This window comes from Giraffa tippelskirchi, chromosome 6 (assembly GCF_054371585.1).
Source record: "Giraffa tippelskirchi isolate mGirTip1 chromosome 6, T2T-mGirTip1v1.2.pri, whole genome shotgun sequence".
Classification (NCBI taxonomy): domain Eukaryota; kingdom Metazoa; phylum Chordata; class Mammalia; order Artiodactyla; family Giraffidae; genus Giraffa; species Giraffa tippelskirchi.
Window position 1 is genome coordinate 97,080,548 of NC_137280.1, and position 16,439 is coordinate 97,096,986.

General features: G+C 42.3%; 1 protein-coding gene and 1 long non-coding RNA gene across 16 annotated transcripts in view; one reads left to right on the forward strand and one right to left on the reverse strand.

The window, feature by feature from the left end:
* ZNF554 (zinc finger protein 554) overlaps nt 1-16,439 on the reverse strand; it is an 18,952-nt gene continuing 2,513 nt past the window's right edge. For 4 of the 15 annotated variants that reach the window (XM_081499909.1, XM_081499911.1, XM_081499910.1 and 1 more), the window contains exons 3-6: nt 12,917-12,991; nt 12,341-12,467; nt 11,692-11,883; nt 8,615-10,084 (exon numbers count right to left, since the gene is read on the reverse strand). In XM_081499909.1, coding sequence (XP_081356035.1) covers nt 8,901-10,084; nt 11,692-11,883; nt 12,341-12,467; nt 12,917-12,949 — 1,536 coding nt within the window. In that variant the 5' untranslated portion in view covers nt 12,950-12,991 and the 3' untranslated portion in view covers nt 8,615-8,900. Of the gene's footprint in view, nt 275-8,614; nt 10,085-11,691; nt 11,884-12,340; nt 12,468-12,916; nt 12,992-16,439 lie in introns of those variants that run through there. The other 11 variants (XM_081499916.1, XM_081499915.1, XM_081499914.1 and 8 more) reach the window with 5 other exon arrangements.
* LOC145510001 (uncharacterized) overlaps nt 14,034-16,439 on the forward strand; it is a 4,533-nt gene continuing 2,127 nt past the window's right edge. The window contains exon 1 of the long non-coding RNA XR_014056601.1: nt 14,034-14,104. This is a non-coding gene — a long non-coding RNA (uncharacterized LOC145510001). The remainder of the gene's footprint in view (nt 14,105-16,439) is intronic.

Here is a 16,439-nt window from a genome sequence, read left to right on the forward strand (position 1 = left end):
CCATGGAAACATGCCTTTTATTTAAGAACAAAGACGCTCAGTGTAAAATAACATCACACTCTGCAAGTGGGGGTCTTGCTTGATTTTGACGTGTGACTTTTGACACGCGGAGGCCCCGCCCTTCGTCCCCGTCCTCACTACTGGGCCTTGAGGTCAGCAACCTAGGCACTGTCCCCCGTTGGAGGTCAGACTTCCAGGCCCCATCTCCGTGCAGGACTGATCTCAGCATATCCGCAGGTGTGAGACATCACGGTCCTCAGCTGTGCATTTGGCACTGCAGGGAAATTTATGTTTGATGGGGTTTTTAGAATATTCCCAGAGAATTTTGAAAATGAAAAGGGTGTAGTATTGTATAATAGTGTGAATGTACTTAATACCACCTTTTTTTTTTTAATCGTTAGAAACACTTTTCATTCCTAGCCTCTTGGCGACCCTTAAGTATCAGAGCCAGTTCATCGCAGCACTGTTTACAATAGCCAGGACATGGAAGCAACCAAGATGTCCATCAGCAGACGAGTGGATAAGGAAGCTGTGGTACATATACACAATGGAATATTACTCAGCCATTAAAAAAAATACATTTGAATCGGTTCTACTGAGATGGATGAAACTGGAGCCCATTATACAGAGTGAAGTAAGCCAGAAAGAAAAACAACAATACAGTATACTAATGCATACATATGGAATTTGAAAGATGGTAACGATAACCCTATATGCGAGTCAGAATAAGAGACACAGATGCATGGAACAATTTTATGGACTCTGAGGGAGAAGGTGAGGGTGGGACGTTCTGGGAGAATAGCATTGAAACATGTATATTATCATATGTGAAACAGAACACCATTCCATGTTCGATGCATGAGACAAGGGCTCAGGGCCGGGGCAATGGGATGACCCAGAGGGATGGGATGGGGAGGGATGTGGGTGGGGGGTCCAGGAAGGGGAACACATGTAAACCCATGGCTGATTCATGTCAATGTATGGCAAAAACTATTACAATATTGTAAAGTAATTAGCCCCCAACTAAAATAAATAAATTTATTAAAAAAATAAATAAATAAAATAAAATAAAAAAATAAAAATCATGCCGAGCAGTGAAAAAAAAAAAAGTATCAGAGCCATCGAAAAAGCATGTTGGCCTTTGAATCTTCTCAGGAAGAGTGGATCATCACACAGTTCTTAAGGTAAATCACAATTAAATGAAGATTATTTATTTATTGGTGGGACTTTTCCTGTCATTAGCTTCCTTTATACAACAGTAGTGTAAATAGCATCAAACAGAATGAAAAGTTTGTTAAATGCAGCCATAAATAATTATAATAAATATCCATAAAGTAACCTTAGAGTGCTCTTGCCTGGAAAACCCCATGGACGGAGGAGCCTGGTAGGCTGCAGTCCATGGGGTGGGTAGGAGTTGGACACGACTGAGCGAATTCACTTTCACTTTTCACTTTCATGCATTGGAGAAGGAAATGACAACCCACTCCAGTATTCTTGCCTGGAGAATCCCAGGGACGGGGGGGCCTGGTGGGCTGCCATCTATGGGGTCGCACAGAGTCGGACATGACTGAAGCAACTTAGCAGCAGCAGTAGCAACCTTAGAGTGCAGGTGTTTAAGAATGAAGGGTTGGCTCTGTTTGGACCTCAATGTGCTATCTGTGAGACACAATTCTGTTAGAAGCTGACATTTAAAAATGGTTAAGATGGTAAATTTCATGTTATGTGTGTTTTGCCTCCTGCATGCTCAGTTGCTCAGTCCTGTCGAACTCTTTGGGACCCTATGGACTATAGCTCACCAGGCTCCTCTGTCCATGGGGTTGTCCCTGCAAGAATACTGAAGTGGGTTGTCATTTCCTCCTCCAGGGGCTCTTCCTGACCCAGGGATCAAACCCTTGTCTCGTGCATTGCAGGCTGATTCTTTATTGCTGAGCCACCAGGGAAATCCACGTGTTTTTTGCCTCAATATTTTTTTTAAAGGTTTTTTAAGGCTATGATATCCCTGAGGCAATTGAATTCCTACCTTAACTGATATAAAACAACAACCAAAAATGCTTATATAAATTTGTGATGGAACTGAAAACTCTTAATAAACTTACTAGATGGGTGCTAAACATCTAATGCATTTAATATGCCTGCTTCTTTCAGAAAACATTCTCATTTGATGTTAAGTGTATGTCCAAACTCTGATATTGCTTGTCATTTAATTTACAGACAGAATTTTTAAAATTCCTTTTTAGGGAATTCCCTGGTGGCCCAGTAGTTAGGACTGCGCTCTCACTGCCACCAGCCCATATTCATTCCCTGGTTGAGAAACTAAAAACCCTGTAAGTCACAGCATGGCCAAAAAATAAATACAATTAAAATTCCTTTTTATAGGGTTTTCAAAAAGGTTTTAGACGCTTTCATAAAAATGAGTGTTAAGAAAATTAACGTATAAAAAAGCTTCAAGGCAAAAATACTGAATTTATAAACTATTACAAATATATGCTTTTAAAAATATGGATTAATGATGCATGCTGAGTTTCAGTAAATAGGCATAAATTTAGAAGCCTACCTCCCAATGGGCTCAAGTGGTAAAGGATCCTTCTGCCAATGTAAGAGACAGAGCTTCTATCCCTGGGTGGGGAAGATCCCCTGGAGAAGGGAATGGCTACCCACTCCAGTATTAGGGGGCCTGGTGGGCTACAGTCCACGAGTCACAAAGAGTCGGACATGACTAAGCACGCATGAACTTAAGATTGGGTGATGGCATGACCCTCCTCAAGCACTCCTGTTTGTTTGCCATAACATGTTCAGAGATGTATTCTGTGAGCATCACACATAACAAATATGCCATTTCATGTTAAGGTAAAAAACGAGGCTGTCTTCTGAATGCTTCACAAAACACCCATTGTCACAAGAGAGAAAAGTAACAGGTGTGGTCATCTGAGGAAAAGGAGGGGTGATGCAAGCTATATTCAGGCCACGCTGGGATATTATTCCTCAAACATGCAGGAAGTGAAAGGGGCAGTGTAGACAAATCCCTCTCCCGTCTCCAGCCTTCCACCCTCCCTCCAGTTGTCAGAAGCTGCTGGCAAAGCAGAACCAGCTTCGCAGTGTTTCCACCCACATCACAAAGCTAAAAATTGAAGGGCTCTTGGTGTTCAGCTAAGTTGTATCCGACTCTGCGACCCCATGCACTGCAGCATGCCAGGCTTCCCTGTCCTTCACTATCTCCCAGAGTTCGCTCAAACTCATATCCATTGAGTTGGTGATGCCATCCAACCATCTCATCCTCTGTCTTCCTTTTCTCCTCCTGCCCTCAATCTTTCCCAGCATCAGGGTCTTTTCCAGTGGGTCAGCTCTTCTCATCAGGTGGCCCAAGTATTGGAGCTTCAGCTTCAGCATCTGTCCTTCCAATGAATATTCAAGCTTGATTTCCTTTAGGATAGACTGGTTTGATCTTGCAGTCCAAGGAACTCTCAAGGGCCTTCTTCAGCACCACAATTCAGAAGCATCAGTTCTTTGGCACTCAGCCTTCTTTATGGTCCACCTCTCACATCTGTACATGACTACTGGAAAAACCATAGCTTTGACTAAGGATCTTGGTCTGCAAAGTGATGTCTCTGCTTTATTATATATGCTGTCTAGGTTTATCATAGGTTTCCTTCCAAGGAGTAAGCATCTTAATTTTGTGGCTGCAGTCACCATCTGCAGTGATTTTGGAGCCCAAGAAAATAAAGTCTGTCACTGTTTTCATTGTTTCCCCATTTAATGCCATGAAGTGATGGGACCAGATGCTGTGATCTTACTTTTTGAACGTTGAGTTTTGAATCAGCTTTTTTCACTTTCCTCTTTCATCAAAGGGTAGGTGCAACCAGCAGAATAAAGGTCCCCGAAGATGTCCACATCCTAACCACCAGGACTTGTGAATGTCACCTTAGGTTGTAAATTTGCAGGAAAAATTATGTTAAGGTCCCTGAGACGGGGATGACCCTGGATTCCCCAGGGGGCACCAGTGTCATCACAGGGTCTTTATAAGAGGGAGGGGGATGGTCAGAGGCAGAGAGAGACAGGAGATGCTGCGCTGCTGGCTATGAGGATGGAGGGAAGGGCCGGCCGTGAGCCAGGGATGCAGTGCCTCTAGAAGCTGGAAAATGCAGGAGCCAGTGCTCCCCTGGAGCCTCTGGAGGGACAGCCCTGCTGGCGCTTTGAATTTGGACTTCTGACCTCCAGAACTGTGATAAGAATAAACTGGCTGTTTTAAATCACTAACTATGTGATAATTTGTTACAGCAGCAACAGGTAACTCATAGCATGGGTCTGAAGGAGAGACAGTAGCTTAGTAAATGGCACAAATAACTCCTCTTCCAAGTTTATCTTTCCTGAGGTAGTTTTGAACCTTCCATGTGCTCCTTCAACGTGGCTCTGCTAACATTACAGTACCTCTGAGTCATGGGACCAGTGTGCAGAGAACATCTCTGCATATTTGTTCTTGAAATGTAGCATTTTTTGCAGAGATGATGTTCTGACTAGAAATTTTATCCCAAACCATAAGTATCCATAGTTGATTTCTGCATTCCTCATGGAGGCACATATTAATAATAACCACAACATAGAGGGAAGGGGGAGCATTTAAAACCTATTGTGAAACATTTCAGTAATACAATGGAGAAGGAAGTGGCAATCCACTCCAGTATTCTTGCCTGGAGAATCCCATGGACAGAGGAGCCTGGTGGGCTATAGTCCATGGGATCGCAAAGAATCAGACACGATTGAGCATGGAATCATACAGCATAGGCAGGGAATAATGTCTTGAATACTTATGTATCTCCTGCTAAGCTCTATTAAATCCTACACACTTACCACATGTTCTATTAGATTTTTTTTTTTTTTTTGCACCACACCCTGTAACTTGCAAGATCTTAGTTCCCTGACCAGGGACTGAATCCCAGCCCTTAGCAGTGAAAGCATGGAGTCGTAACCACTGGACCACCAGGGAACTCCTTCTATCAGCTTTCTTGAAAGAAAGAAAACATTGCAGATAGAGTTCAAATGCCCTGTGTATTACCTCCCGGACCCAATTACCCTCTGTTTCTTCCCAGGAAAAATCATCATCACAAATTTGGTGTTTATTATTGCCATGCCATACACATAGATCCATTCACTATATATAACATTTTCAAATTTCATTAAAATACCATTATACTGGACTTCCCTGGTAGCCCAGTGGCTAAGACTCTGCACTTCCAATACAGGAGGCCTGGGTTCGATTCCTGATTGGGGAACTAAGATCCCACAGGCTGCAAATAAGAGTTCATATGCCACAACTAAAGAGCCTGTATGCCATGACGAAGATCAGAGATCCCTCATGCTGCAATTAAAACCCAGTGCAGCCAAATAAATACTTTTTTAAAAGTCACTATATTATACATACTCTACAACTTGACTTTTACATCCTTCAAAAACTGCTTAATGTTGATAAATTACAATATGAGTTTAATTATAATGTTTAGTCCAATTTTTTAAAGTGCCAAAAGATATGAAAGCAATTTTAATAAACGATCAGAAAAGAAATAAATCCACCAGTACAGACAACAGAGTAAAAGACAGAAAGGAAAAAAAGTGTCAGAAGAAGGGAAATGACAAAACATATTAGGAGAATTAAAGCCAATAACATCTATTATAGCAGTGATTGGCATAAATATATCCACTAAGAGAAGAATCTTAGAACAAATTACAATTTTATGCTAAAATTGAAGGAAATGGGATTTTAAAAGTGGGAATTCAAGGAAGTGAAAAATTAACGGATTAATTTTGTCTAAAAAGCAGGGGGGGGTGCTATTAATTAAAGCAGACAAAGAGATCACTTCAACATGATAAAGGGTATAATTCACAGTGAAGACCTGTCATGAATTATTTATCCCAAGTAAAAGAAAACAAAAATAAATAAATAAAAAACAGGACAAAAAAGAAGAAAAACAACAGAAAATACCAAGGGAAATTAAGCACAATAGCAATAGGTCACAGTAAGTTAATTATCTTGAGCTCATGATCTTTCAATCAACAATCTGAGGATAATTAAGGATAAGCAGTGTTTCTCTAAGTGTCTCTGAAAAAGAAGGAGCATCAGTGAAACCAACTGGTGTGGTAGTTAAAAATGCACATTACTGGGCTCCAACTCCCACTTATTAAATCTGAACCTCCTGACAAGAAGTTTGAGAAACATTGATTAACAAGGGTGATGTAATAAAGATGCCAGGATCCAAATCATAAAAACTGCATACAGCTCCTCAAGATCTATTAAATACTTCTACAAGTTGGCCACTTGGTAAGGCACACAGCATGCCTCAATAAGTTTTGGAAATTCAAAGGAGTAGACATGGGGAGAGGGGCGTTGGGAGTGGGAGGGAGGTTCAAGAAGGAGGGGATATATGTATACCTACATATACATGGAGTGGCAAGCAGCAGCTGTTCAGTGCTGGAGCAGTGAGCAGCTAAGAGGAGATACCCCATGTCCAAGGTCAATAGTGGTGGCCATGGGAGATACCCCACGTCCAAGGTAAGGAGCAGCAGCTGCGCTTTGCTGGAGCAGCCGTGAAGAGATACCCCACATCCAAGTTAAGGACCAGTGGCTGTGCTTTGCTGGAGCGGCATGAAGAGATACCCCACATCCAAGGTAAGAGAAACCCCAGTAAGATGGTAGGTGCTAAGAGAAGGCATCAGAGGGCAGACAGGCTGAAACCACAATCACAGAAAACTAACCAGTCTAATCACATGGACCACAGCCTTGTCTGACTCAATGAAACCAAGCCATGCCGTGTAGGGCCACCCAAGACGGACAGGTCATGGTGGTGAGTTCTGACAAAATGTGGTCCACTGGAGAAGGGAATGGCCAGGAGAATTCCATGGGCTGTATAGTCCATGGGGTTGCAAAGAGTCAGACACAACTGAGCAACTTTCACTTTCACTTTTGTTCACAGAGCCCTTAAACATATCCATCAACCAAGTTGGGTCTACACAGACCCCAGACAGAGGAGCTTTACTTTAGGGAAAGGCAATAATATTCACATGATCAGGTCCAACTCAGGTGGGAGAAGAGCTGACTGGAGATCTCCCTCATAGTCTCCCTTGCTAGTTCCAGGGAAAGAAGAAGAGTCACATGACATTTCAGTGATTTTTTTTAAGGGACAATTTGGGAAAAGACAGCTCCCTTGCATCCCTCCTTTCAAATACAACATTGGCCTGGTATAGCCAGCTCAAGTTCAAATCCAGATCCCACTACTTGCTAGTTGGGTGAGTTTGGGTAGGGTACCTTATTTCTGTTTCTCCTTTTGTAATAAGAGGATATGAAAAGTTACTATCTCACACTGTTTTTGAGAAGATAAAATGAGAGAACACATGCAGGAGTTCGAGTGGTGCTGGGAATATAGTAAGGACCCAATAAATGTTAATGATGAGGGTGATGCATATTCACACTCTGGAAAGTAGATCTCACAGTTGGGACTTTCCCCTCAGGCCACCAAAGGTCACTTCACTTCTGTGTCCCAAGACCTACTTCATTGTATTGACATCTTGGTATCCATAGTCCGCCTCCAACTGATCACTGAAACTCAATAACCCTTGGAGTCGTTTGCTTTTTTCTTATTGTCAAAATGATTCTAGCAATACAAAATGAAATGTCAGAGGCAGGAAATCACACATAATCACACGACCCTAACAAATAAAACTCAATTCATTTCTCCACATCACTGTTAGGCCTTTTCCCATGTATGTATACATTTTGACTTCACTGGATAGAATTACACATACTACTTTGCATTCTTTCCTTTCACCTTGCATCCAAAGTATTTTCTTTCTTTTTCTACTTGAATATTTATTTTTATTTAAATTTATTTTTAATTGGAGGATAATTGCTTTACCTTATTGTGTTGGCTTCTGCCTCATACCAACATGGATCAGTCATAGGTGTACATATGTCCCCTCCCTCTTGAACTTTCCTCCCACCCCCCACTCCATCCCATCCCTTTAGGTTGTCATAGAGCACTGGATTTGAGCTCCCTACATCATATAGTAAATTCCCGCTGGCTATCTAATTTTACATATGGTAATGTATATGTTTCAATGCTACTCTCTCAATTCGTCCCACCCTCTCCTTCCACTCCTATGTCCAAAGTCTGTTTTCTATGTCTGTGTCTCTATTGTTGTCCTGCAGATAGGTTCATCAGTACCATTTTTCTAGATTGCATATATATGCATTTATATATGATATTTGTTTTTCTGACTTACTTCACTCTGTATAATAGGCTCTAGGTTGATCCACCTTATTAGAACTGAGTCAAATGTGTTCCTTTTTATGGCTGAGTAATATTCCATTGTGTATATGTAGCACAACTTCTTTATCCATTCATCTGTTGATGGACATCTAGGTGAGTGCCATGTCTTAGTTACTGTAAATAGTGCTGCAATGAACATTGAGGTACATGTGTCCTTTTCAATTATGGTAGCATTTTCTATCTTAGCATACACTCTGCATTGCTATAGTAGTGTGTGAGACAAGTCAGGACCTAGCTAAGTGACCAAGAAAGGCAAAATGATTAAGCAAAATATTAAAACAGATTATTGAAACAAAAAGTTGAAACATAATATCCTTTGTTTGAACAACTAAATTAATATGGTAATTCTCAGCAAATTCCAAATCCATTTACTGATCTTTTCCAAGAGGGTGGCACTTGTTGGGCATAGTTTAATGGAAATTTCTCCCCCTTATAAGGTCCCTTCTCAGATCTGGACTTCAGTGCTTTCCTTCAAGAATGAGGACTAAGCCTACTTCTTCACAAACAGTACATCAGAGGGTCAAAGTCTGAACATACCTACAGGGTAGAGTGCTAAACAGTACATCACAAAGCAGCAAGCAAGCTCTAAAATCCAACAAGGTGGCTGCTCTGGTAGAAAGCTTTCCCACAATCAATTATTTTATAGGTTTTCTGACTATTGTGAGTTTTCTGGTGTGTGATAAGGGAGGAGCTCTGGCTGAAGGCTTTTCCACATTCATTACAGAGATATGGCTTCTCTCCAGTGTGGGTTCTCTCATGCCGAACCAGGGAAGACCTCTGGCTGAAGGCCCTTCCACACTTATTACACTCATAAGGGTTCTTGCCAGTGTGAGTTCGTTCATGTTGGTTGAGAGATGAACGGTCACTGAAGGCTTTTCCACATTCATTACACTCATAGGGTTTCTCGCCTGTGTGCGTTCTCTTGTGCAAGATCAGGTAAGAACTCTGGCAGAAGGATTTCCCACAGTCTTCACATTGATAGGGCTTTTCCCCTGTGTGGATCCTCTGATGTTGGGTAAGAGATGAAATCCTGTTGAAGGCTTTCCCACATTCATGGCATGCATAAGGCTTCTCTCCAGTATGAGTTCTCAAATGCCGAGTGAGGGTTGAGCTGTGTGTAAAGGCTCTCCCACATCCCTGACACTCAAATGGTCTCTCTCCTGTGTGGATTCTCTGATGCTCACTCAGGGAATGCCTCCGGTTAAATACTTTCCCACACTGGTGACATTCATAGGGTTTCTCCACTGTATTGATTCTCTTTTGTATGGTAATTGCCATACCATGATTAAATGATTTCCCACTTTCTGCATATGCAGAAATTCTCTCCCCCATTTGAGTTCTTTCATGTGGAATAAGGTGAATATTTTGGCCGAGATCTTTTCCACATTTAATACTTTTACAAGGTCTCTGGTCTGGATATCCCATCTGATGATGGTTTAAGAATGGATCAGATACCAAACTTGCAATAGCTAAGTCATAGTCATAAAAATGTCTTCCTATAGAATCTCGTGATAAAACAAGGTCTGAACTCAGGTTACAGTTTTCCCCAAATTCATACCAGTCAATAGCCTTCTCTTGAGAAAATGCTTCTATCTGGGGGTACCCCATTTGCCTCAAAAGCCTCTGGGAGTCTTCACAGTTCCCCTCAGATTCAGCATAACCCCAGTCCTGTCTGGGGAGCTTTATAATATTCATACCCTCAAGTGGTTCTTCCTCCAAAACCACCTTCTTGTAAACTGACTGTTGGATTCTCAGTTTAGTCTCCCAATCTGAAATAAATTGAGGGTTGGGTGGGGGGTAGGGAGAAGAAAGTTCTAACTTAAGAATAGTAGGACAAAATTATTTTCAACAACAACAAAAAAAGCATTTCCAACATATATGAGGGACCTGTGGATTCATGTTCAAACATCAGCTTTTAACATGGAGGAAGGCAAGGTGAAGGAAAGATGGATCAGTATGCTTGTGGAGCAAAAAGTAAATGTGGAAAGAAAGGGGAATAAGATTGCAGAGGGAACAAGAAAGACATATGGCAAAAAGTACATGAAAAGATGCTCAACATTGTGAATTCTCTGGCAGTTCAATGGTTGGGACTTAATGCTCTCACTGCCAAAGGCCTGGGTACAATCTCTGGTCAGGGAACTAAGGTCTTGCAAGTTGTGCAGCATGCCCCCCTCCCCCCCAAAAAAATTATGCTCAACATCACTAATTATTAGAGAAATGCAAATCAAAACTATGATGAGGTACCAGCTCACATCAGTCAGAATGGCCATCATCAAAAAAAATCTACAGATAATAAATGCTGGAGAGGGTGTGAAGAAACGGGAACCCTCCTACACTGTTGGTGGGAATGTAAATTGGTGCATCTACTATGGAGAACAGTAAGAAGGTTCCTTAAACAATTGAAAATAGAGCTACCATATGACCCAGCAATCCCACTCCTGGGCATTTACCTGGAGAAAACCATAGTTTGAAAAGATACATGCACCCCAATGTTCACAGCAGCACTATTCACAATAGCCAAGACATACAAACAACCTAAATTGCTCATCAACAGATGAATAGATAAAGATGTTGTACATATATACACTGGAATATCACTCATCCATAAAAAAGGATGAAATAATGCCATTTGTAGCCACGTGGATGAACCTGAAGATTGTCATACTGAGTGAAGTAAGTCAGAGAAAGACAAATATGTGATATCGCTCTTATGTGCAATCTAAAAAAATGGTAGAAATGAAATTATTTACAAAACAGAAATAGAGTCACAGATGGAAAAAACAAACTTATGGTTATGAGGGAAAAGGTGTGGAGGAGGGATAAATTGGGAGATTAGGAATGACATATATACAATACTATATATAAAATAGATAACTAACAAAGACCTACTGTATAGCTCAGGGAACACTACTCAATATTCTATAATAACCTATATGGGAAACGAATCTGAAAAAGAATAGATACATGTATATGTATAACTGAAACACTTTGCTGTACTCCTGAAACTAACACAAAACATACATAAACTAGACTCCAATAAAATTAAAAAAAAAAAAAATCAGAGTGAGGAGGAAAAAAAAAAGAATGGCAGTGGAAAGAATTTTCAAGAAAGCAGAGAGGCAAGAGATGAAAGAGGAAACACAGGTAGAATGGCTTCCAGAAAGAAAAGGGATGTTTTTCTCTGCACCTAAAGAGGGTTAGTGGAAGGTAGTTCACGGCAGAAGGTTGCTGGGGGATAAACTAAAGGCACGTGGGAAGGAACAGCCAAGGACCTCAGCCTTCTACTTAGACAATTAGGCCCTCTGTGGAGGGACCTCTGACCAGGAGTCCCCAGATGCTGTCCCATCCCAGTGGCCCATATCTGCCTGCTTCTCACCTGAACGTGAAGCTGGCAGAGTTCCTTTCCCTGCCATCCACATGGCTTCTCCTTGCTCCAAGTGGAAAGATACCACTGGTTGAAAGAGTGAATATGCCGTCCACAGAGAAAGAGTGGTGACTTGAGAGCCTGATGCTAGGCATATGGTGCCATCCTCAAAGCCTGAATTGGGTCTCTGGTTCCTCAAGGCTTCTGAAAGAGACACGGGAGAGGTAACACAAAGACCAAACTAAAGATTTTATTTTCCTAATTTAAAAAATGATCATATACTTCCTCAGAGATACAAATGGCCCAGTAAGCACATGAAGAGATACTCAATATCACTAGTCATTAGGAAAACACAAATCAAAACCACAATGGATATTGCTTTATACTTATTACAATGTCCATAAATTTTTTAAGGGCTTTCCAGGTAGTGGAACAAGAGATGTTATCGACACCTCAGCTAAGATGCATTTCTACAGTGGCACGGGCTGCCATATACTTAAGGAATCGGACCATTTGCTGTACAGGAGACACCACAAGGGCAGGAACCATGCATGTCTCATTTGCCAGTAAATCCCTACTTCCTAGCATAGTTCCTGATGTGCATGGTTTAGATGCTAAACAAACATGACTTAACAGACACAGAAGGACCAGCTGGTCTTACCCACAGAGGCCAGGTTCCCACAGGTCTCTAGCATCACATCTCTGTAGAGCTTCCTCTGACCAAGGTCCAGCAGCTCCCATTCCTCCAGGGAGAAGTCCACGGCCACATCCTTGAAGGTCACCACCTCCTAAAATATCATGATGGGTCAGCTCAAGAATGGAGCCCTCCCAACCAATGTCCAGAGAAAGTAAAGTGAAGGTGTTAGTCGCTCAGTCACGTCCGAATCTTTGCCACTCCATGGATTGCAGCATGTCAGGCGTCCCTGCCCTATTTCACTACAGTGTAAAAAAATACATATGTGTGCATTTTAAAGAGGACGGTGCCTTGGGACACCCCTCCCTGCTCTATGGGAGAAACTTCAGGGTCTTCAGAGATGCTCAGAGCCCTGGAAGGAGGCACAGTCCTCCTGCAGGGATAAGGGACCTCCTCCTTATACATAAGAGCCACCTGAATGCCTACACCCAGACACTCATGACAAATTCTCCTTTCCCACAAGGCAAGGGCACTCCATGTCTGACAAGTATGTTCCCTCTGGACATACTGGGTGACTTTCAGGGGAGAGGAAGCCCCACTCACCTGGGGCCAGGGGAGCAGGCACTCAGCAGCCATCCTGTCCTTCCTGGGCAAAAGCAGGTTCCTGGGCAGGCAGGGCTGGGAGAGGGAAATGCAGAGTGAAGACTGGATGTGGCCTGTCCTGGACCCCAGAGTCCCCTCCACCACTTGAGGTCACATATACACACAGAGGAGAGTCATGGAAGCCAGTGATAGGGACAGAATGAAGGGACAAAGTAGGTGATCAAATATTAATCCCACTAGGGGATTGGAAGTACAAAAACATGGGAGACCCCTGTAGGTTAATGATTACTCAAGAAAGCAGGTTTGCTTAGCTACAAAACCAATTAGGCCTTCTTAACAACAAAACCATGTAACCAGAAGCACGAGACATGCCCCCAAACAATAAAACAATGGTGGCATGAGCCCCACATTCTGACCAGCGAGCTCAGTAAGTTAATGATCCCTACGACATGCTCTCTGCACACATGAAAAACAATCATTTGTAGACCTAGCTTGACCACACAGGGACAAGAAAACTCCCCTGCTCAACCTGGAGGAGATGATGATGATGGAAGCATGACGTCTACTCAAGAAAGACAAAGAAAGTCTTCTTCCCCTCCTCATTTTAAAACTGCAGCCCACTAAGTTCTCAGCATTTCTCATGAGCCCGCTTGTAAGCCTCACAAGCAACCTATTCTAATTAATCACTTATCTATCACTTTGCTCTTGCTGAATTTTTCTCTGTATGTTTCAGTATGTTTCAGTGGTACCGGAGTTCTTCAGAGCCCCCCTGAAATGACACCAATCGGTTTCACCAGGACAAGCCAGGGGTCTTAATGGCTCCATTTTCTGTGGGTTTTATTTATTTTCTTAGCTGTGCTGTATGGCACGCAGCATGTGGGATCCTAGTTCCCTGACCAGGGATCAAAACCCTGCCCCCTGCAGTGTAAACTCAGAGTCCTAACCACTGGACCACCAGGGAAGTCCCAGTGGCTCCATTTTCTGGATGAAGATACCAGAAGATACCAGGTCTTGGAAGCACACAAGTTCTACTGTGAAACACTCTGTACTAGCTTCCCAGGGTGCTGTGACAAATGACCACACAACTGGGAGGCTTAAAACATCACAAATTTATTTCCTTTCCAGGAGGTGAGAAGTCCGAAATTCAGATGCGGCAGGACCCATCCCCTCCGAAGGCTCCAGGTGAGGGTCCTTCCTTCCTGCAAGAGATGTAAGAGACATGGGTTCGATACCTGGGTCAGGAAAATCCCCTGGAGGAGGGCATGGTAACCCATTTTAGTATTCTTGCCTGGAGAATCCCATGGGCAGAGGAGCCTGGTGAGCTATGATCCATAGGGTCGCAAAAAGTTGGGACAGGACTGAAGTGACTTAGCATGCATACACATACTTCAATTAAAAAATAAATTAAAAAAGACAATAATGAGTGTTGCCAAGGATGGGAGACTCTCACGCATTGCTAGTGGGAATGGAAAATGGTGTAGCCACTGTGAAAAACAACTGCCGCAACTACAGAGGCCCACGCTCTACAGCCCATGCTCCACAAGAGAAGCCACCGCAATGACAAGCCTGTGCACCACAACTAGAGATAGCCCACATATACAGCAATGAAGACTCACCACAACCAAAAATAAGTAAGTAAATAAATAATAGTTTTAAAAATAGAAAAGTTTAAAAATCTAAAAATAGTGGCACAAGATCCATGAGGGACCAGAGGGGATGTGATGCAAATTCTTTTCCTGAGAGCTGGCTCTGACCCCCTCCATGTAGGGGGTGGGAGCTATGGGTGCAGGATACCATGCTGAACCACGCCTCATGGCTGTGTCAGGTGATGGGACACATGATACTTTACCCTGGGGAAACATCTGCTGATGGGTGCCCCTCTGGGACACACAATACTTAACCTGGGGAAACACCTGCTGATGATAAGACTGGCATAGGCTGAATCATGTCCTCTAAGTCTTGACCCCCAGTAGCTGTGAATGGGACCTTATGATTATACGGTGGAAGTGACAAATAGATTCAAGGGATTAGATCTGATAGACAGAGTGCCTGAAGAACTATGGATGGAGGTTCGTGACATTGTACAGGAGGCAGTGATCAAGACCATCCCCAAGCAAAAGAAATGCAAAAAGGCAAAATGGTTGTCTGAGGAGGCCTTACAAGTAGCTGTGAAAAGAAGTGAAGCAAAAGGCAAAGGAGAAAAGGAAAGATATATCCATTTGAATGCAGAGTTCCAAAGAATAGTAAGGAGAGATAAGAAAGCCTTCCTCAGTGATCAATGCAAAGAAATAGAGGAAAACAATAGAATAGGAAAGACTATAGATCTCTTCAAAAAAATTAGAGATACCAAAGGAACATTTCAAGCAAAGATGGGCACAATAAAGGACGGACATAGTATGGACCTAACAGAAGCAGAAGATATTAAGAAGAGGTGGCAACAATACACAAAAAAACTATACAAAAAAGATCTTCATGACCCAGATAACCATGATGGTGTGATCACCCACCTAGAGCCAGACATCCTGGAATGCAAAGTCAAATGGGCCTTAGGAAGCATCACTATGAACAAAGCTAGTGGAGGTGATGGAATCCCAGTTGAGCTATTTCAAATACTAAAAGATAATGCTGTGAAAGTGCTGCACTCAATATGCCATCAAATTTGGAAAACTCAACAGTGGTCACAGGACTGGAAAAGATCAGTTTTCATTACAATCCCAAAGAATGCTCAAACTACCACACAATTGCACTCATCTCACACGTTGGCAAAGTAATGCTCAAAATTCTCCAAGCCAGGCTTCAACAGTACATGAACCGTGAACTTCCAGATGTTCAAGCTGGATTTAGAAAAGGCAGAGGAACCAGAGATCAAATTGCCAACATCTGCTGGATCATCAAAAAAGTGAGAGAGTTCCAGAAAAACATCTACTTCTGCTTTATTAACTATACCAAAGCCTTTGACTGTGTGGATCACAACAAACTCTGGAAAATTCTTAAAGAGATGAGAATTCCAGACCACCTGACCTGCCTCCTGAGAAATCTGTATGCAGGTCAAAATGCAACAGTTAGAACTGGACATAAAACAATAGACTGGTTCTAAATCGGGAAAGGAGTACCTCAAGACTGTATTGTCACCCTACGTATTTAACTTATATGCAGAGTACATCATGAGAAATGCTGGGCTGGATGAAGCACAAGCTGGAATCAAGATTGCTGGGAGAAATATCAATAACCTCAGATATGCAGATGACACCACCCTTATGGCTGAAAGCAAAAAAGAACTAAAGAGCCTCTTGATGAAAGTGAAAGAGAGTGAAAAAGTTGGCTTAAAGCTCAACATTCAGAAAACTAAGATCATGGCATAGGATCCCATCACTTCATGGCAAATAGATGGGGAAACAATGGAAACAGTGACAGACTTTTTATTTTGGGGGGCTCCAAAATCACTGCAAATGGTGACTACAGCCATGAAATTAAAAGATGCTTGCTCCTTGGAAGAAAAGTTATGACCAATCTAGACAGCATA